At 35.6% G+C, this 21,961-nt stretch overlaps 1 protein-coding gene across 2 annotated transcripts in view; it reads right to left on the bottom strand.

Moving 5' to 3' along the window:
• Positions 1 to 472: 472 nt before the first annotated feature.
• LOC134527819 (MAP kinase-interacting serine/threonine-protein kinase 1-like) overlaps positions 473 to 21,961 on the bottom strand; it is a 49,690-nt gene continuing 28,201 nt past the window's right edge. For both annotated transcript variants that reach the window (XM_063360767.1, XM_063360768.1), the window contains exons 3-8: positions 19,357 to 19,576; positions 18,709 to 18,845; positions 9,966 to 10,120; positions 8,977 to 9,171; positions 7,811 to 8,034; positions 473 to 2,367 (exon numbers count right to left, since the gene is read on the bottom strand). In XM_063360767.1, the coding sequence (XP_063216837.1) occupies positions 2,163 to 2,367; positions 7,811 to 8,034; positions 8,977 to 9,171; positions 9,966 to 10,120; positions 18,709 to 18,845; positions 19,357 to 19,576 (1,136 nt within the window). In that variant the 3' untranslated portion in view covers positions 473 to 2,162. The remainder of the gene's footprint in view (positions 2,368 to 7,810; positions 8,035 to 8,976; positions 9,172 to 9,965; positions 10,121 to 18,708; positions 18,846 to 19,356; positions 19,577 to 21,961) is intronic.

The raw sequence follows: 21,961 nt of genomic DNA, 5'->3' as shown, positions 1-21,961 counted from the left end.
TCCATCCAGCAATAATAATTTGTTATAAATTTTTTGTCATATTTCAGGTTAAATTTAAAGTTTTTCCTTTTTCACAGTTATTATGAAAATAATTCTCCGGGTTTGTTTTTATTTTTAAATTCACAAGTTTATTTTTCTCGTAATATTTTGCTGGCTTCTTTATGTGGGTTGGTCTGTGTGGGAAGGCATGCTGATGTGATTTTCCTTCATTTTTTCCACGACCGAGGCTTTATTTCACACTAGGCGTGAGTCACGGTCACGGGAGTGCGAGAAAGAGACAAAATCGCTGCATCGTGGGACAGAAGTAAGCATTTCGTGGAAGCATCTGTTACCATGCGCCGTGATTGGCTGAAAATTACGTCAGCGAGCCCAGGACACTGCCCACACGAAGGAAAGGAAGGCTGTAAGTTCAGGTGGATAGTCTCAATATTTTTGAATATTTATTAAGTACAGGATTTAAAAGAACCACAGATTTTATGTAAATTTTTATTTATTTTCATTATTTTTTTCAAACAATATCACAGTAAAAGTGCCTCCGACATCACAGCACCAAACCCATCTCGCCGCAACCTGTTCTGAATCACTAACACCAAAAAGTAAAAGTACACAGAAACACATGTTTCTTGTACCATAAACTTTCAAAGTAGCACTGAAAACTTTTTCGTCCATACAAAAACGAACTTCACCTGCATTGTAACCATCCAGTAATACACACAATCTCCAATACTCTCCACACAAATCACAGCAATTTATGGAAGGCTTTAAGAAATCTCTCCAATACTACCATCGCTCATGCAATGCGCTTCAATTACATCCATTACATGCTCTTAGCAACTCTACCACTAAAAAATTTTTGTCAACAAAATTTTGTTTTTAAATAGTGGAGACTTCGTGCTGTACAAAACTATGACCAGTTTGATGTGAAAATTATCTTCACAGGACAAAAAAACATCGGCCTGTTTTTTATTTTCAATATCATAAAAAGCTGCCAGTGACTAAACTAAACTCGCAAACAAATAGGCTTCAATACATCTTACACTAACAAACCTCAATATCATGGTATTCATGAAAACTGAATCTTCATGGTAACACAATAAATATTTTCTCCAACAAAAAAATTTAATAAAACACTAATTTCACGGGAAATTTAGTACAATGGTTTCTTTAAACATAATTCACATAAAAAATGCCAATTTATACTTGCCAAGAATTTACAAGGCACACAATAACAGAGAATTAAGAGAAAAAAAAATTTCAGAAAAATAATTAACAAACCCAGTTATCACGAGCTGTATTACTTTAAGAAATTTTTTACCCAAATTTCCATCCAACACAATTTTTTTTCAAATTAGATTCACTGTCACGCAGCTTTTCAACAAATGCTAGAAATAACAGTGTCAACATGGGGGGAGAAAAAATTGAGGCAGTCATCAACAACTGGAAATGTTTTTACAAGCGACTCGACCCTCCCCAAGATTCAATATGAACACATTGGAAGAGCAACTTGCCACCAATCATACGTTAAACGCACACACGCACACAAGCACACAGCAGAACTAAAACTAGAGATTTTACAATCCATTACAGCTGACCTGTATGGATATCTTTAAGTAATTAATATTCGTCTGTTAGCGTGGAGAAACATAACTTAAAAAAAAAATTTTAAAAATTTGTCTTAAAAATATTACAGCAAACCTTAAAAATTACAGACAAAAAATAAATTTTATCCCCTCCATTAGATATTTATTACCTCATTCACACTTCATAACTTTGAAGAAAAATTAACCGGAGCAGTGATATCCATCCCAAGCCAGCTTCACAAAAGACAAGTAACATGACACACACAGAAAATGTGCATTTCTGTTATTTTAAACTTTAAACATCAGTCTAGGCAAACGCGTAAATCCGCGTCAACACAAGTATTTCATACAAATGTAAAAAAAGAAAACAAAAATCTTTACTAGTTTTACAAAAAAATACAGAAAACTTACGAGGGGGGAGGGGGAAAAAGCCACAAACACGAGGAATGTTGATCCTCGAAAAATCTATCGCTCGAAAACTATCTGCAGGATTTCCATTTAAAAAAAATGTTTTGTGGACAGTTATTTACAGGTGTCGGTAAAAATAGATCAGGTACTTGAACGGCGGAGTGTTGAGGCCAGCTAGCCACTTGCCTCCACCGTGATTGGCTGCTGCTGGGAGCGACGGCGCCGCATGAGAGCAGAGTCACCAGGCGGGGAGAGACGCGCGGCCGGAGGTGGAGCAGCCGGGGGCACATCCAGGTTCATGCTGAAGTGCTGGAGCACGACACGGTTCACCGCCATCGCGCTCTCCGCGAATGCAGACAACTCCCGCGCGCTGTTGTTCCTGCACAAACAGCAGAGAGCCATCTGTTTACAGCGGTCTGCTTATATGTATCAACAGACACAGTCAAATGTCACTACCACAAACCTGAAGAAACCATAAATTAAAATCTCTTAAGTATTAAACTAGGTGTGTTGGTGCCTGTTAATTTTTGCAGAGAACCTGAACCAACCGAGAACCGTAAAGATAATTTCAGTACCACGGAAAGCTCAACAGCTTAAGTTTCCCACTACCCAAACTATTGCAAAATTTTTGACGTATGTCTAATAATACAATGAACGCCGGCTGCACGCACGAAAAAGTGTCCCATTACACACATTGTCCCATTTCGCTCATTTTATATTGCTCTTTGCTAACCTGAACCTCCAATCATTGCGACCGAGTCCGTGGCGTAATTCTGTTTTCATGCATTTCAATGTAACATTTTCATTGCTCTTTGCTAACCCGTTCCTCCTATCATTGCTTCGTCCGTGGCGCAAATATATTATTTTTGACTGCATCTTGCTGTTGGGTAAGCCATTTTCCTTCACATCATGCTTGAAACACTCCCATTCACTTCTTACTTTTCCTATCATCGTCCTATCCTTAACAGAATAACACAGATTGGAAGAAGTTAAATAGCAAACATGTATAAAAGTTATAGTTAAAATAATCTCTTCGTTAAAGTAATAAACATATTTGAATTAATGAGTGCAAATAAAAGTAAATTTATCAATTAAATTGTAGATTTCATTTCACTCCTTTGTATCCATACAAAATAGTGATAATTCAATAAAAATTATTCAGTTTTATTCATAAAAGTATGCAATCATTTCATCAATGATTCATCATGACATCACGATAAACTATCGTCCGTAAACGGACTTTACAAACAACCAATTTTTTTAGTATGTTAAAATAATACTCCAATAAAAATGCAGCCAGCCAGACATTGCATATTATTTATGGAAACAAGGCTGTAAGAATAAATCTTCAGAATTTTCAGTTTTAATATTCCAGAATTGTAACCAAAGCTTACCCTCTTTTATCACATAATCATCACACCTATATTTTTGGCCATTAAAATTGGGATAAAAAAACTTCTCGCGTAACGTCGCATTATGTTTTTGGTCCCGCTATTAGATGCCGAGCGCTTTGTGTAGGTATCTTTTCCGTATAAAACGATGTATTTTGAGGTAGAAATTTAATATTTATTTGGAAATTACCACTTAATTAACGGAAATACGAAGTTGTCTGATGTGTAAATTTTCTTTTAAAGACGTTTTTAAACATTATTTCCTTTATCTGATCGTCTGCGTCGCCACGTTGTACCGGTGTAGGTATATTTTCCCAGGGTGGCCACTCACCGGGAAAACAGGGAAATATCACGGAAATCTCAGGGATTTATCCCTTAAAACAGGGAGGTTGTTTTTGCCGATCTGAATATATTTATTTTTAAATTTCAGGGTGTCTACATACATGGAACAACAGGATTTGTATACAAAATATAATACATTAAAATAAAAAATAATGGATATTTGGTTCTGTGCCTCACAAACCTTAGCTTACTTACTTTCGTGTTTCGTGTTTACCAACGTGCACTTGTAGCACCGGGATTTTGCGGCATGGTATGTATGCGCCATGCAGGGCCTTATCAATGCACACTTGTATGCGCCTTTCGGGGCCTCTCAACTGCACAGTCGCGAGTAGAATGGAATGTTGTTTAGTGTTTACAGTTTTTTTTTTAAATGGCGGGTGTGTATGTAAAGCTTGGTTGTTTCGATGAATTACACGGGCCGTACCATCGTTAGTAACTACTTGATATGTCGTTTTTCCATTGCGGCTGTTTTGTGCCACCCACGTGGACAAATATATTTTCTGAACTAGCGGGTTGGAGTGGCCTTAATAATTAACTATGTTTAGCAAACAGTGTTCACATTTTATCGGCTACAGTATGTTTGCGGCTTATTGAAATTATTGGTTTCTATTTGTATTTTGCAGTGTTGCAGTGTGTTTGTGTAAAATAGAAGGTACATTTTTTCATGCGTCTTGGAAAATGAATGCCAATGACTGGCTTGATGATCAGCGGTTTAAGGAATGGCTTCGCCCGGTAAAAGAAAATCCATTCTCTGCTGCATGTAGTTTGTGCAACACAACCTTCTCATTAAGTAATATGGGAAAGACTGCAGTGAGGAGTAATTTAAATGGCAAGAAACAAATTGATAACAAAGCTTTCGGGTTGGGGATGCACATTGGACATATTTTTTAATTGTGCTGATAAATCACCTCGTGGATCTGAGATTACACCTGACTTAGTTTCACAGCAGTATTCTACGCCAGCAGCTACTGCTGTTACAAATATATCAGAAAACACTACAGCTGTAAGTGCGGTTAAATCTCGGCAAGAGTCAAGCTCATGTGGTATGAATAGGTTTATTATGAATTATGAATGAAAATGTGACTCGTGCGGAGATCATGTGGTGTGTTTTAACAGTTGTGTCACATATGTAAGTTCGCAGTGCTGACCAAAATGCATCGTATTTAAAGGTTATGTTTCCTGATTCTATGATTGCCCAAAAAATGCAGCTACACCGGACAAAAATTTCTTATCTGGTCATGTATGGTTTGGCACCTATTTCCATAGAGAAGTTGTTAAAATGTGTTCAGATGCTTCACACATTGTGAATCAAAAGTATCGACAAAACAGTTTCTGAAATTCTGTCATATTTTAATTTTCCATCAACAGTGAGCATATTTCCTACTCCAGTCCATATAGTAACAACTCTCTCTTTCTTATTTTTTACAACAGTGAGATCTTCAACTTGCAATGCTGCAAACTTCCTATGCAGTTCATCCATAGCACCATCCATGCCTTCACCATCTGACTGGCAGTATGAAAGGAAACAAAATCAATGAAATATTTCAGATTTGCAATTTTCACATCACTGATGTCACTTATTTTTGCTACTTGAGCATTGACATGAACTATACTCTTCATGGGAAACTTATATACAACATAATCACATGCTGAGGTAAAATATTTTCTGACAGCTGAAAAAAAAAATTTTTTTCCTCATCTGACAACAAATTAACAATTCTCTCAGCCTGACTTCCAATCATTAACTCACTGTCACACTTTTGATTGGCTGCACAATGGTAATCAACTTCCAACAGTGCCACACCTTTCACAGCACTACCACAAACAAAATGCAATAAGAGATTTCTCAGAAAATCTTGCAGGAGATCTAACAATACATGTATGTGTGGACTTTAAGATTGAAGTGTGTTACATTTAGTTTATCAAAGACCGGTACAACATTCAGCAAAAATAAACAGAATGCCTTGTTTAGTGAGGAAGATAAAAACATGAAAAGTTTCTCTTCACGACTCAGGGCAGGACTGCCACTCTAATACTGCACTGTCACTCTTTAAAACAGAACTACAAAATTCCTTTTTTTGTTCTTTCACTTCAGAAGGTTTGTCCTCTTTCTTCCTTTAACCGGTACTAGCACTACTTTCAGTAGGTCTGCTGGATGGCCCTTGCTGTTTTTTTGGGATCTTGTATGATGATAATGTGCCTGGCTGTTTCTGAGAACTCCCTGTAACCTCATCTTTGAAAAAACTTACAAGAGGTTCCCACTGTTCAATAATCCTAGATAGGCTTCTTCCCAAAGACAGCCATCTCGCACACACATGCTTCAACGTCATAACAAAACATTGATGGAAGAATTGCATACTTTTATGAATAAAATTGAATCATTTTTATTGAATTATCACTATTTTGTATGGATACAAATAAGGAGTGAAATGAAATCTACAATTTAATTGATACATTTACTTTTATTTGCACTCATTAATTCAAATATGTTTATAACTTTAACGAAGAGATTATTTTAACTATAACTTTAAAAGTTCTTTTATACATGTTTGCTATTTAACTTCTTCCAATCTGTGTTATTCTGTTAAGGATAGGACAATGATAGGAAAAGTTGGAAACAAATGGGAGTGTTTCAAGTTTTATGTGCCTCGAAAAAGTCAAACTGATGGTTGTTCCAATAGAGTGGAAGCGATAGATGTACGCTTGCACCGCAATGAGTGTAACGAGACCGAGCATAACGGGACAATATGCGTAACGGGACACTTCTTCGTGCGTGCAGCCGAAGTTCGATTTATTAGTCGTCACGTAAAAATACTTAGGTTTTAACAATTATTTTAATCAAGCATGTGTGCACGTGCGTGTGAGGCTAGCGCGACCTTGACCACTTCCGCTTGCTGCAGGGCTTGCTCTCTTTTATCTCTGTCTCCCCCTCCCACAAATATATTGGCTGGCAGGTGTCACCCTCTTCACCTTCTTTATCTTATCTCTCACGCTCACTTGAAGCACCTAATACGTAGTCTCCTTAAATCCACGAGTCCGTGTAAATTCAAAAACGAGTCACAATCGTCAACAATGCTTTGCAAAATCAGGCCAAAATTGTAAGCAAATCAATATCCGTGTAAAACTGCGTGTGTCGTCAACCATCGTTCATAGAATCAAGCCAACAATGTTACCAAATCAAAATCCAAAAACAAATGTGTGTGCCGTCAACAATTATTCACAAAACCAAACCAGTAGTGTAACCCAATCGGCGTCCAAGAAACAAAGATTAATAAGTCGTCAACAATCACTAATAAAAATCAAGAGAAATCCAAATCAACACGCGAGAGTAGCATATCCACAAGTGAGCAAGATCACACTAACCAGTTGCAAGACAAAGGCACGGGAACAGGACGGCAATAGACCCGCACGTGGATACTATCAGGTGATACGCGCTGTTTACCGGTATTGGCTAGCGTGGACAGTCTAGAGAGGTGGTATTTATTTTTAGCCTTCTTTTGTATGCCTGCTTGCTTACAGTACAGCTCTCACCAAGATAAACGTGAACACATAGTGCCCAACAAAGTATAACAGACTTGTTTTTCAGCCGATTTTACTCAAATTTTCGACTTTCTCTGCTCAAATTTTTCATGAATTCTCAAAAAACGGTCGTATAAATGGAATGGACGCATCAGAGGGGGGTAGCATCGGCGGGATTCTATTGTACGCACATTTTAAAAGTAAATATAATTTTCTGTACATCAAGCTAAGAGACAATTTACTGCTCTTGCTCCCGATCCTGAAAATCTAATATATTTCCCAACCGAATCCCACCCCGAAGTAAAAATACTATTTCCGTCCACCTCTAGTTTTTATGAATAACTTTACCAAACAAAAAAATTTTTTCCGCATAATCGACACACCCCTAATTTTCAAACTTGATTTTAGAATAAAATGTGACGATTAATTGAGAAAACATGGTAGTCTTCGATTTAACTGACTTTCCGAAGATTCGCACACCTCTATAACAGCAGTACCAGGTTTAAAAAAGTTACCCACAAAGTCAAGAGTTGTAAAAAAAAAAACAAAAAAGAACAGTGTAATGCTCACCGACGGATATTGTGCGGAGTAGTGAGCGAGCGTGCAGGCAGCGGGGCGGCACACACGCCCTGCTGCAACCAGGGGTGTGTCAGCACGCTCTCTGCCGACAGGCGGCGACGTGCGTCCTTCACCAGCAGCCTGCGAATGAGGTCCTTGGCGTCTTCAGAGATGTGAGCCCAGTCTGCGTCAGGGAACTCGTAGCGGCCGTCCTGGATGCTGCTGAACAGCAGCTCCTGCAAATTGTCGAACAACATATACATAATGTATTGTACCAAGTTCCAGGTAAGAAGGTAAGAGGGTCAGTTCAATTCTTTTAGAATGGGCGTTAAGTAAGACTATTGTGAATCATGATGCAACCTAAAATTTGAGTCTATACTCTAAATAATTTTAAAATGAGAAAATACTATCTAATATTGCTAAATGCAAGTTAATATACATGTAATAAAAACACTAAGCCATAGAACAAATCAAAATTAAAACAGTATGCACTTAGCTCACATGCTGAAATTTTACTCGAAGCTCAGAAAGACATATTTTAGGTTTTGTTGTTTTTTATAGTTTAATTTATCCAAGGGTTATTTCTAAAATTAGAACTCAATACCTCCATTGCATTTTTTGCTCTGCCACAAAATATTTTTTACAGATAGTCAGTGTAAAAACATAAGTGTAAAAAGTTGCAAAAGGGATGATAATTAAGAAGACTTGCGCAGAAGAACAAATGCACAGAAGGTAGAGTTAATATTTTAGAAATAACTTATATAAAAGTAATGTAATGACTAAAAAACCAAACAGTCTACATGACATATGACACAGAGCCTTGAACATCCATTGGTCAAGTAAATATGTTAAATAAGAACGTGTGCATGCGTTACGGGAAGCCTTCTTTTCACAGATGAGAGAGCCAAACGCCCAATCGTGCATCTTCAGGTTTTTTTTTGTTCATTGTAACTCATGATAACTAATGGTCAATTAGGTTACGTTAGCTACATTATAAATACTTTAAAACATTGTGGACGGTTGATTTGGTTAGGATAGCTACATTAAAGATACTGTGAAATCATGTAAACAAAAAAGTGAGCATGAACTTCGGGTGTGGCTCTCTCGTCTGTGAAATGAAGGCTTCCCCTGACGTTACAGTGCTTGCAAAGGTAAGTGCGACATGGAAAGCAGCTCACCTGGCAGTGCTGGCAGTTGCCACCGCGGTCCCAGCCACAGTTGAGCCCGCAGCTGCCGTAGAAGGGTGGGTAGCCGCACAGCAGTATGTACGCGATGACGCCCAGGGACCACAGGTCGCAGCGCTTGTCGTAGAAGTCCGCCTCCCCGACAAACGCCTCCACCACCTCCGGCGCCATGAACTCTGCGCTGCCCACCTGCGCACCCAGCCCATACACACCTGTCAGCTACTCTCGCACAGTGCAGCCATCCAATACAAGACCACCAGGATATCACTCTCACTTCCATTTCTTAAGTCATATTTATTACAGGATGGTGAACAAATTTCAGTACATTTCATTAAATGTTCTTACAAAATATTTAATTAAAAGGTAAATTTCAAAAAAATCAATCAAAATTGTACATAATGCAAACAGATATACTATCTATCGGCAGGTTCGTGTATATATTATTAAATCACAAAACCCAAACATTTTCAGAGATTATTTCTAAATGATTTAAGTGGACAGTCTCTTACCTATTATCTATTTAACATGCAACTGTAGACTGAAAAATAAAATGCAAAACTAGCTGCTGCAGATGAAAATGCCTTCCAACAGTTACTTTGTATGTTGGGTCTTTTACGTGGCATTCATGACCAGTTCAATTTTGTTACATTTCCATGTTTTAGTGGCTTGTAGACTCCTGCTCATAGCCTTAAGTACTAACAGACATCAATGATCACAGAGGATTATGTAGTATAAAAAAGGAAATTTTTCAGCCAACACCATTTAAAGTTAATTTCTAAGGCACAGTCTCTCAGACATGTCAGTTACATCATTTTATGGAGAATAAAACATTAGTTAGGGGCTACTTGAAACACCCCCTTTTGCATTTGTTGTTTGGTCACAAATTTCATAACCAGATATTTATTCAATTATGACTACTTGGGAGACCTAACATGACCAACATGGTGCAAACAAGGGGATTAAGGAGAAACTACCGTACTCACCGGCGTGAGCAACTGCGGGGTGGCGAGTGGGGAAGACAGGTCTGCATTAAACTTTATGCCCGAGCTGAGGTCAAAATCGCAGATCTTGACGGGGCTCAGTTTGTCCGGGTACACACACAGGATGTTCTCAGGCTTGAGGTCCCGGTGGGCGATGCCTGCAACAAGCAATCCCAGTTTAACATCTTAACCATTTCTGTATGTTGTCCGCCTTAACCAAAGCAAATATTCAATAAATTGCAAAAATTGTTTTGGAATGAATACTGTCAAAACCAGTATCATATTCTCAGGTCCCTATGTTCTTATATAAAAAAAACTAAGCAGAGCTTCTGTTGTACAAAATTTACTTAAAAATAGGGATGGGTCGATTCGATTCTCTGATTCCTCGATACCACCGATTATTAAAAAATTTGGGTACTCAGTATCGGGTACTAAAAAAGGGCAAGGTAGGTTAGGAATCGGTTAAGTTAAGAAAATACAGTAGTAATATATTTTCGTCTGAACTTTACTTACTTATTTTAATATATCTTACCTGCCGTATGCGCATAAAATTCCTAATAATGCTCATTATTATTAAATATTAATTTTATACGAATAAAAATAAATAAAAACAATGTTACCGGGCATGTTTAACCTCTAATTAAAACTCCACGATCGAAGAACACTATTCCTCACTCATGTATTAGACGTAAATAAATTGTAAAAAGAGTTATTAATTTTATTTGCAGTTAAGAAAAGTCCATTGTTTTTTGTGAAGAAAGTGACGGTTATGAAACGAGATCACATCACGTGTCGTCACCAGTTTAGTTGTGAGCCATTCAAGGATGATGGCCTCCACAAAATCTCTGGTGGCCATAAAATATAAAGTCAAGTCGAAACGTATCGATTCGTTGCGTACGGGACAAATTTTATAATGAAAGCAACAATCGATAATAAAGAATTCTCTGGCCATACCGCCAACAGAGGCTCGTGTTTATTTCTTGCAAAGGAAAACCGTAATAATTACTAGAAAAACACTTGAAAATAGTTTTAGCAAAACAATATTTGTGCCAAATAAATAGCATAAATGCGAAACAATTCACAGTAACCTCAATAGCACGACGGTGAATTACATTTGGCACAAATATTGTTTTGCTAAAACTATTTTCAAGTGTTTTGCTAGTTTGTTAGTAAAAAAATGTTCGGCGACTGTCGTTTCAAATTACGATGTGAATGTTCTGATATTGTATTAACATGTCTAAAGTTTGGGAACATTTTCGCATCAATAGTGAAAATGACAAATATGCAATTTGTAATAATGGTAGTGCGCAAATTTCACGGAGCGGTACTTATAAATCTACAACCAATTTAATGAAGCATTTGAAATCCCGGCACACATTACTACCAGAAAAAATAGTCTTTGAAGAAAAACAAACTTTTGTTTACAGCACTGTCACCAACTAAGTCAAAAGGTACCACAGAAAAAAGTAGTGCTACCTTTGAACCCATTTTGAACAAAGATGTTATGTTATCAGCGTTATCGCCTGTTAAAGAACCTTGTCTAAATGTTGAACTTCTTTGTGCACAGCCTAGTACTTACTAGCAAACAAACTTTATGTGAAAATGCTTCTTCACTGGTAATTGAAAAAAAAAAAAAACCTCAACATTTAATCCTAAGTCTATAATTATCCTTTATACATGTAATTATCATTATGTAATGCATTCAATTCTTAAGTAGTTTTAATTATGTGACCAGAATTACAAGGAATCGAAAACTGGAATGACTCGGAATCGAGAATCGAAATTTAGGAATCAGTACTGGTATCGGAATCGATAAAAATGTGTACTCAACCCATCCCTACTTAAAAATTAAGCTTTTTTATTACAATTCAGACAAACTTAGATAAACAGTCAAGCCTAATTGATAGGCAAAATTTTTTGAGCCACTAAAACAATCACGCAAGCAATAACAGAAACAGGTGTGACATAACATTTACAGTTGGACATAAAAGGCACATTGGAATGTTTTTTAAAAGGTTGAAACTAATCCAGAAAATAATTATCAAATTGTACATAATTGTCCATTAATTGTCCTTTAAAATTATTTTTTAATTAGGGCTCTAAAATATTAGCAGATCGAGTTCAGATATATACAAGTTTGCAGAAACTTGAACTTGACCTTTCATTCTATTTTTTTTTTTTCAAAACTCTGCTCAGCTTAGTAACATTTTCAAAACTCAAGGTCAGCTTAAGTAAAAAAGGTATTGCATCCATTTCTATCAATTCTAGATAGTAAAATTAATTAGGTACTTCATTTTCCAATTAACTATGTTAGCTAACCATTTACAAATATTTTCTCAGAAATTATGGAAGAATACTATACTATAAAAAATGGTAGACTCCTATCAAAACAGCTTGTTTGTGAAAAACCCTACACAGTATGTATACTTGGACGTAGAAATAAATATCAGCAACTTTCATGACTTTTCCAAAACTCTATGCAACATCATGTAGATGATAAAATTTTATCAAATATATATAACTGAATCAGTGCACGATTAGCAAATGACATTTTTTACAAGCTTAATTTATCATCTTAAACAAAACACCATATCAAAGTTACAACATACATATTATGTATCAAAAAAGATACATTTCTACCAAAATTAATTATAATTTTTACTTTTAAGTAGTGGTGCACCGATGTGGATACCGATGAATTGTAATCGGCGATTATGGGTACTTACCGATTAACCGTAATCTGCGATTATGGGTACTTACCGATTAACCGTAATCTGCGATTATCTTAACGAATACTTTGCCGATTATCTACGTGTTTCATTTAATCGTAAGTATTATATAAATAGGATACAGTCAAACCTCATTATTACAAACCTGAAGGGACCATATTTTAGCACTTTGTAATAACGAGGGTTTGTATTAACCAAACTATTGCGATATCATGACAAAAAAATTGATTGAACTTTAAAGCCTATATTTACAACCATAAAGAAAATTATATACACTGTTGGTAGTATAAGCTGGCTTCACTACATGCATAACAATTATTAAACACTGAAGAAAACAAACACAATGCAACACTTACAGAATAAATCATAATACAAACTTCAATAAACTTGCAATCATGACACATTTTCTATTCAAACATTTGGTTTAAAAAAAAAGCATCAATTCTGGTTTGCACTATTTTTTTCTTATAGGCATTGTTTACCACATTACAAAGCTTATCAAAGGCCAGTACTGATCAAGTATTGGTTGAGCAGTCTGTATCCAATCTTTAACTTTGGTCGTATATACTCCTGCCGACTCCCCACATAGTTTTGCCAACAATATTATTGCGATCCTTAAACCGTTGTAGCCAACCATTGCTGAACTTGAAGTCTGAAATTCCTAACCTCAATGCTAGGTAGTCTGCCTTCTTCTGAATCATAGGTCCATAAATAGGCAAGTTTGCTGCATGCATTTCTTCAAACCACTGCAACAAGGTAGCTTCCATTTCTTGATGTTTTGGGCCTCTCATTCTTTTTCTTGTTGATAATTTGCACGAACTCGCAAAAGCCGATTCAATCTTTTCACGATTTTTTAGTATTGTCGACAACGACGATTGCGGGATTTTAAATTCTCTCGCAATTTCGGTTTTCGTTCTCTCTCTATTGTCTACTTCTTCGATAATTTTAACTTTAACTTGCAATGTAAGGTCGTTGTGTTTACATTTCGCAGTCATTACAAAACAACTCACACTCAAAATTGAGGTTAAGACACACATGCGTGAACAATGGAAAGTAACAGAACTTTTTTCCATAGATTGTTTAAACTTCTACGTATGTACACTTCCGACGACTAATATTAATAAGTAGGGATGGTGATTTTTAGTTTTTGTCAAATAGATGCTAAAATATGCTAAATTATATTTTTTCCGCTATAAAATGCTAAATCTAGACTATTCCGAGATAAATGTGAAATCAAGGTAAAAAACGTAGTTTCGTCTTCACTCTACACAATTTATTTACCGATTGCATTTTGTTTCAGTTCAGTATCAAAAGAAACCATCATTTTATGGCGTATTCAGCACAAGTATCTTATTGTCACGTCATTCACAACTACTATTGTTCGTAAATATTGAATGTAGAATGGCCATCCGTGCCTCGCGATTGTAAACAAAGCAAAGAACAACTAGCTGGAAGATTGTCCGTCATCTTGAAGAGTACACGTTTTTAGGCCACCATATTGCGACATCTCTGCTTCGTTGTAACAATTGTAAGTCCCATTTTCTGGCTGTGTTTCACGTGAAAGCCGCGTTATTGTGTAGTCTGTGGAATGTTGCGTGTTTACAAATACGTGCATACTCGTGAATGTGTTGTATACTGTTATTTCTCGTGGTAAAAATGGGACGAAACGTCATTTCCATTCGCAATCGCATAAATGAATACAAAAGTTAACAGTTATAGGAAAGTGATACGAATATTTTAATGGGCAATTTTAATTTATGTAATCGCCATCTGGAATGGAAAAAAAAAAAGATTTACTTGAAAAGAACATTAAATCTGAGGGACATCAGACAAAAAAAAATCACCGAGAAGTCGGTTGAAGAAAAAAAGTTGGTAAAACGGCAAGCAACGGTTTATTTTTTAAAAATATACCTTTCTTCAGTAATGTAAAATGAGAGAATTGGCTAAATTGTGTTTTTTAAATGCTACAAAATGCTAAATTTCAAATTCAAAATGCTAAATGTCATTATTTTAAATTCTATAAATCACCATCTCTATTAATAAGGTATAGAGTACTTTCCTTTTCGTTTTCCGTTTACAACATGGCATCTTTTCTAGTTTAGTTACTCACATCGCCACTAGAGTTGAACTTTTCATCTTGTTTTTCGACCATTTTGCACTGTAGGATACATACATATTATCTTTGGAGACACGTTTGTTTACATTACGGTTATGAAAACGTGATTTACTTTAGACTTCGGCTGTGAAATTTGTATTAACCGTTTACTTATACACGTTAACAGCTACCTGAGGGATAAAAACAACTTCGTAATTCATATTAACCGTATTTCGTATTAAAAGTACTGAATAACATAGGAAAGCATACCTTTTTTTCTGGGACTGTGAAAGTACTTCGCATAAACGGGAATTTCATACAAAGCGGATTCGTATTAATGAGGTTTGACTGTATTATGATACCATTTGCTGCGATTCAGATAAATTATTTGGAATGAAGTAAAACGTTTTTAATAATACGATACATACTGCATTTGGACAAAGTGTTAGCTATACTCAGCCCGGCGTAATTAAGTGGGTTTTTACCGTGTAATATTTTGTTTGACATTTTAGGACGAAATAGAGTAATATTTATATTTTTTGCAAAATTCATCTACAGTACAACCCTGTTATAACATTCTCCAAGGGACCAACATAAAAAAATGTTATAAGCAGGAAAATGTTATAAGCAGGAAATCATCTTCACTTTGTAAAAATTACACGTGGATTGATTAAATTAAAAAGTATAGGTAAAACAACACAAAATACAGGAGTAATACACTAAGTACAGCAATAGAGTGGAAAATTGGTTAATTTTATTTATAGATAATACCTAATAATATGCTAAAGAAAAAAAAATGTTTTGTACGATACAGTTCAGAGTCGAAACAGAAATATTCGACTCTTTTGCAATCACAACACGCGTTTTGTTGGGGTTCCTGTCCACTTGGTTAATAAACTGAATTTTTTCAGCTACAGAATATATTTTCGCTTATATTTATCGGCCATCATAGCCGTACAAACACCTGAATAAAATTTCAATACAGCGTATTTTAATTAAATACGACCGTGACTACAATAATTAAAAAATAATTACGGCAAAGGTTAACCACAAACAAAAGCCGTGAATATATCCAAAGAACAGTTAACCATCTCAAGGTGTTAAACCTTTGAAACAAAAACCAGCACCATAGACTACAGTAGCACTGTTTCCGACCATGTATCAGTGCACAAAATGCGCATCATAAGTATAAAGGAACAAGTCATAGGCTAACAAGCGCGAACAGGACGCCATATTGATAGTCGATCTGGTGCAAGTTGTGGAGTGCGTGTGTACCACGTCTATGGTGAACTACTCAAATGTAAACATCTGATGTTTGTATATGTGTGCTAAATTTTCTAGCTATGGTTTCGCTCTAAATTATGACTTTGAAGGAAGGGATACTGCAAATTGTGGCAGTTATCAAAGCAAATTTGAACGTTAAAGGCGGGAATGTAGAAATTTTAATATTGTTACAGGCGGGAAATTAAAGCATTGTGATAAATGGAGAAATGACGGGACCATGAAATTATGGTGTTATAGGCGGGAAAATGTTAAAAACGGGAATGTTATAACCGGGTTGTACTGTATCTCCATCAGATCTTAATTATAGATACTTCATGAAGTTTAATAAATCTCATTGCCTTGAATAAAAAAAAATTTTCCTACACGTTTGTTTACGTTGTGTCTTATGTTATGTCTTGTTTAATGGCCTTGTACATTACCTACAGCCAGAGACATTAAATAGATGGCACGCAATCGAAATACTACAAGCAGTTGCAGTGGATTCTATGACAATAGATCTTTTCGAGTCTTAGTAGCGGATCAAAATCTCTGTACTGATACCTTACTACACAGATATAAGAAGTAACCAGATAGAGTTCATGGCTGCGAATGTGTAACCAAACAAACTTTGATGTGGAACGTACCAATATGGTGGCCGTATTTACATTCTGCCAAGCCACGCCCACATTGAGAACCAATTTTGATATGCAAGAACATGGTTTTGAATTAATTGGAGTTCTTATGCGAGTATATGAAGTAATATTTGATGAAAATGAAATCACACTTGAATAAAGATGCTATAAATATTCCTGTGGTTTATTTATATAGTTTAAATGATGTGTGTCGCTCTTTGGTGCACAATGAGATGTGATAGTTCTCGCCTTTTATATAATATAATGTGTTCTTAAATTTGTGTTGGTCTCCACTTTAATGCTTCAAATAACATCTTGTTGAATTACGCAATTGTTTGAAACTTGGAAACTTAAATTTTGAGTTTTTCAATGATTATTAATGTGAACTCGGTGACAACATAATAAAGTTGTAAAATTACACATAATTACATCAAATACATCAAATAGTGTACAATAGGCATAACCATTCACACATTCCAAACATATTCAGATTTATTTAGTGTTCAGTGTTGTATTACGAGTGCAGGCCAATTTAAATTTAACTAATTTAACCTAAAAGTAGAAATAACTCACTGGTGACACTTTAACAAGCGCATAAACAGAAAAGCATGCTTCAAACAATACATAGAACAGTAACTAATAATAAAACTAATCTATAAATACCTGTGAAAACTGAAAAGTGATTTTACTAATACTTTCTTTCTCCAATCGAAAATTAGATTTTCGTCCAGTTCGGTTACTACAGCCGAATGCTACACAAGTCATTTTCGTTTATCCCACATCTATTAACATGAAATAATAAAGGTAGCAGATCATGTACACGTTTTGTATATCAATATATTTACGAAATGTTAGTTTTAAGCCACTAAATACACATTTACACCAATTTTGAAGCTTAACACCACCACCTGCCCAATGCAATCTTACGAGTGTTTTTCGGAAAGTGGAATCTACCAATAAGGCGGTCGGACAGTTCCAGCTGATTTTCTCTCTCCCCCTCTAGGAGTCATACCCATCTTCTATCGCACGACCTTGTGCTACCCCCATGCCTTACTGAGTTTATCACTGGTTTTTTACTAACTCGTTAAGGGCATCTTTGGCAATATCATCCTATATATTTTTTGTGTGTGACGTTAAAAGTGAAAAAGTATTTATAATTTTATATATTCAGTCAACATAAATAAAATCACATGTGCTAGAATTGGTTGATATGTGTCGTTTTTATAATATTATTGTAAGATGGCGAGTAGGGAGAAAAAAGTGAAGTGTGGAAACATTATATCTATAACTTAAGTGAAAAAAATAAAGCAACATGTTACATTGTAAAAAAATGATTTCTCGTCGTGGTAGTGGTAGTGGACTGACCCATCAGCAGGGATACACTGCTACTAACCTATGGAACCACATAAAGCGAATGCATCCTGATAAATTAGTGGAGAAGTGTGCTAATGTAACCACAGATGATTGTGATACAAATGGGGTAATGAAATTGGCTCAAACAAAAATAACAGACATCATGGAAAAGAAAATACTGTATGATGTGAATGACACCAGATCATTATAACTGACCCAGTTAATAGCTGAAAATGATTTGTGAGATATGCAGCCTTATGTGGTAGTCAATAATAATGGTTTCAGACACCTCATGGCCACGACCGTTCCTAGGTAAAACATCCCTTCCAGAAAACACTTCACAAGTACTGAAATTCCAAAGATGTACCTAATCTTGTTATTAAATTAACGTGGGAATAAAAATTATTTGTCCATTATTACACTTAAAAAATTTGTTCATTATAATCGGTTACTGAATCGATATCTGCAGATTATTGCTCTCATAATCGGTACTTGAATCGGTAATCGGTAAAGTCATATCGGTGTACCACTACTTTTAAGTAACTTTTGCCACAAAGTATGGTGCATGAAACTGGGAACTTGTGTGATGATTCTTAGTGCAAACAAAGGGGGAGCATGGCTACAATTCCCCCCACTTGCTGTCGCGAGACTGCGAGCGAGCAAGGCATGCGCACCTTTGAGGTGCAGGAACTGCAGGGCACTGGCCAGATCGCGCACAATGCGGCTCGCCTCGCGCTCCGTGAAGTGCACCTGCTCCTCGATGCGTGTCAGCAGCGGCCCGCCATTCACCTTCTCAAACACCAGGTAGAACCTGCAACGCCCAACACACCACACATAAGCATGGTTTCTACTCCCAACAAAAAGGATTAAGGATTTGAAAGACCATTTTCAGTATGCATAAAAATCTACTTTAGAAGAATGAACTTCTTAATACCACAATATCAAGTACCCTAAGAGTGTTCTATAGAGTAACAGTAGGGGAGCCCAATAGGAATTTTGGAATTTACTAGAGCGCGGCAGATGAACATAAGGGAGAATACCTTGCATCCTGTTGAGTATCTCCACCAGATATAAGCCCTTTATATAAGAATAGTGGGGAAAAAAAAGAGCTATGTTAATGTAAAGTGTATGAGAAAATTTTAGTTCTTTATTATCCTGAAGTTTTAGGCGGGAAAACGTGTTAAGCCGTGACGTCTTATACAGGTTTAACTGTATTTACAGAAGTAACCCTTACCTAATAGTCAAGATGACAAAATCAACCAGGCTTGTGCAACCGTGGTTTGAGCACAAATCATATAAACTAAATGTAACAAGTGACACACCTGTCCTCATCCTCAAAGAACTCTATGAGTTGGATGATGTTGGGGTGACCCTGGCAGTAATGGAAAGTCTCCACCTCCTTGAAGACGCGGCCACGACTGTGACCCGGGATCTTGTCTATGATCTTCACTGCATACTCCACGTCAGTCCAGATGTTGACGCATGTCTGCACCGAGGCATATGCCCCTGTCCCCAGCACCTCACCTGTCAGCTTGTACAGTTCTGCACATAGAGAAATGTCACATCATTAGACAACCAAAAATTTTGTGAACCGTAAAATTAGAAAAAAAAGACTAAATTATGTTATTTTTAAGTTTTTCATGGAATTTAAACATTTCTGATGAAAAACAAAGTTTGGACCCGAAATACAGCTGTTTTTACCAGAGATTAGGTAAAGATACAGATGGAGCATTAGCCATCAGATATGAAGGGCCCCCCCCCCCCCATTTTTTTTTTTTTTTTTCCAAATTTTCATATACCTATATGGCAGATGTTTATATTTGTATTTGGCTGGTCTAGCCTGCTTTCATTGACGACTGTAGATAAGCTGTTCGGAAGAAAATCAGATCATAATATTACTGGTTAATATGTTTATAGGGTCATTCCATGTCAAATCAACACACTTTTAATAAAATTTTTACCTCACCATCTCAGATTTTGATGAAATTTTGCACAGATGATACCTCCACACAGACTAACAAAAGTATAAAATTTTAGAATGATATATCCATCCGTTCTGAAAATATTGCTTTGTAAATTTTCGAAGAAAAAAAACACTACTCAAAAATGCACGACAAGCATATTTTAAAATTACCATACCTCTTCTCCAAATTAAGTTAGAAAGGTGAGACAGGTGTCATTTTGCAGCATTTGGTATGGCCTTTCATGTGATATAGTAACACAATGTCTAGAGAGAAAAAAATTTTCAAAATAATTTTTAAAATTTCAATTTAAAATTTTGGAAAAAGTGAATTTTTAATTTTTTACAAAAAATTCTATAAAAAATTTTGCACAATTATTAAATTGTCTATAAAGTTTCAAAGTGACCCTATATTAATTAAAAATTCAAAAAGAATCTTCACAATACAAATGTAATGATATGAACATTTTTCTCCAATTTAACCTCCCCTACAGGTACACTTATTATATTTGTAAACAAATGGCCACTGGTTTGGTATGTGTAGTACACTGAAATCCTCCTCTCCCTTTTTTGCTTTCCCCCCCCCCCCCCCCCCCTCATCAAGAATATGACCATATGCTCCACCAGATGATACACGACATTTCTGAAAACATCGCCGTTAGAACATATGACATGACACAGGAAATAAATTACAACAGATTATTTTGAAATGTCTTAACATATTTTTATTTCTACCACATCATGAATCAGTACTATTTATGTCTCAAACGCGATATTTGGCCTCTGTCCATGCTTTGGGTTGTGCCTAAAATGCAGCAGAGTTTATATATCTTGCTTATATCTTTGGTTATTTGGTTTAAAAGTGGGATAAAAAGATTTGTTTAATGACAAACTACTACACACTTTATGTTATACCAGGTATTTTGTCAATTTTCTTTAATTACTTGATGTGACATAAAAAATGTTTTCTTGAAGTGTAGTTAAACTTGATTCATCAAAAACTTCCAAACAAATGTGAAAAAATTATATAGAAATTACATACCCTCTCATTTGTTAACATTTTACGTTTTCATAATTTGATAGTTTAGCTATTTAGGGAATAGAAGGTAAAAACAAATATTTAATACAAAATCTTAGAATTAAGATAATTTTTATACACATTTATTGCACTGCTTTTATACTGTATTACCCAACTTTTGCTATGCTTTTGCCTTATTTTAACACCACCTTGGATCAATTTGTTTTTACTTTTCAGGGTCCCTACACATCACTACAGACCGCACCTACTCAACGAACATAGCAAAAGCAGTTAGCAAAAAAAAACACTGTATAAATCTTAAACAAGCCTTGCAGTAATGTTCTCAAAACTAACATTTTTTTTTTAATAAAAAATATTTACAAATAAAAGCTTCTTCCAGCTTTCTCTCCCAGAAAAAAAATTTATTCAAGTTAAGTTATGGTCAAATGGGAGAAGGCTTCATTCAGAGCCTTCATTTCCCCATCTCTCCTATTTCCAATTCCAGGTATTTATAAGAGTTGTGTTCTCAACACTCAAGGTACCCAAGTCACTTGTTTAAAATAAACTTTTACTGAAGGCCTTTTTGAATTATACTCAATTTGCAAACTGTACCGTATTTATCCAAAAATAACGTGGCTGAATATGTGACCCCGAAATTTTGATTATTTATGTAAAGCTATGGATTGGAAATTTCAATTAAGTACATAGCACTTGAAAATTATTTTAATTTTATTCCATATTTAGTAGACCCTTTCCGGTGCCACTTTCTTCAGTACAGATATTTACATTATCTCGTAAACAAAGCTGCAACTAGAAAAAAATATTGTCTAGTTCACAAGAGAGGGGAAGGTATGATTGATGCCAACTACATGAAAAACTTTTAATAAAAAATAAAGAATAGTATAATACAAAATTTTCAAAGGCTTATTTATAGCATTAGAATTTTATT

Source organism: Bacillus rossius, chromosome 1, assembly GCF_032445375.1.
Source record: "Bacillus rossius redtenbacheri isolate Brsri chromosome 1, Brsri_v3, whole genome shotgun sequence".
Lineage (NCBI taxonomy): Eukaryota > Metazoa > Arthropoda > Insecta > Phasmatodea > Bacillidae > Bacillus > Bacillus rossius.
Note: the sequence above shows the minus strand (reverse complement) of the source record. Positions and strands in the feature narration are given on the sequence as shown.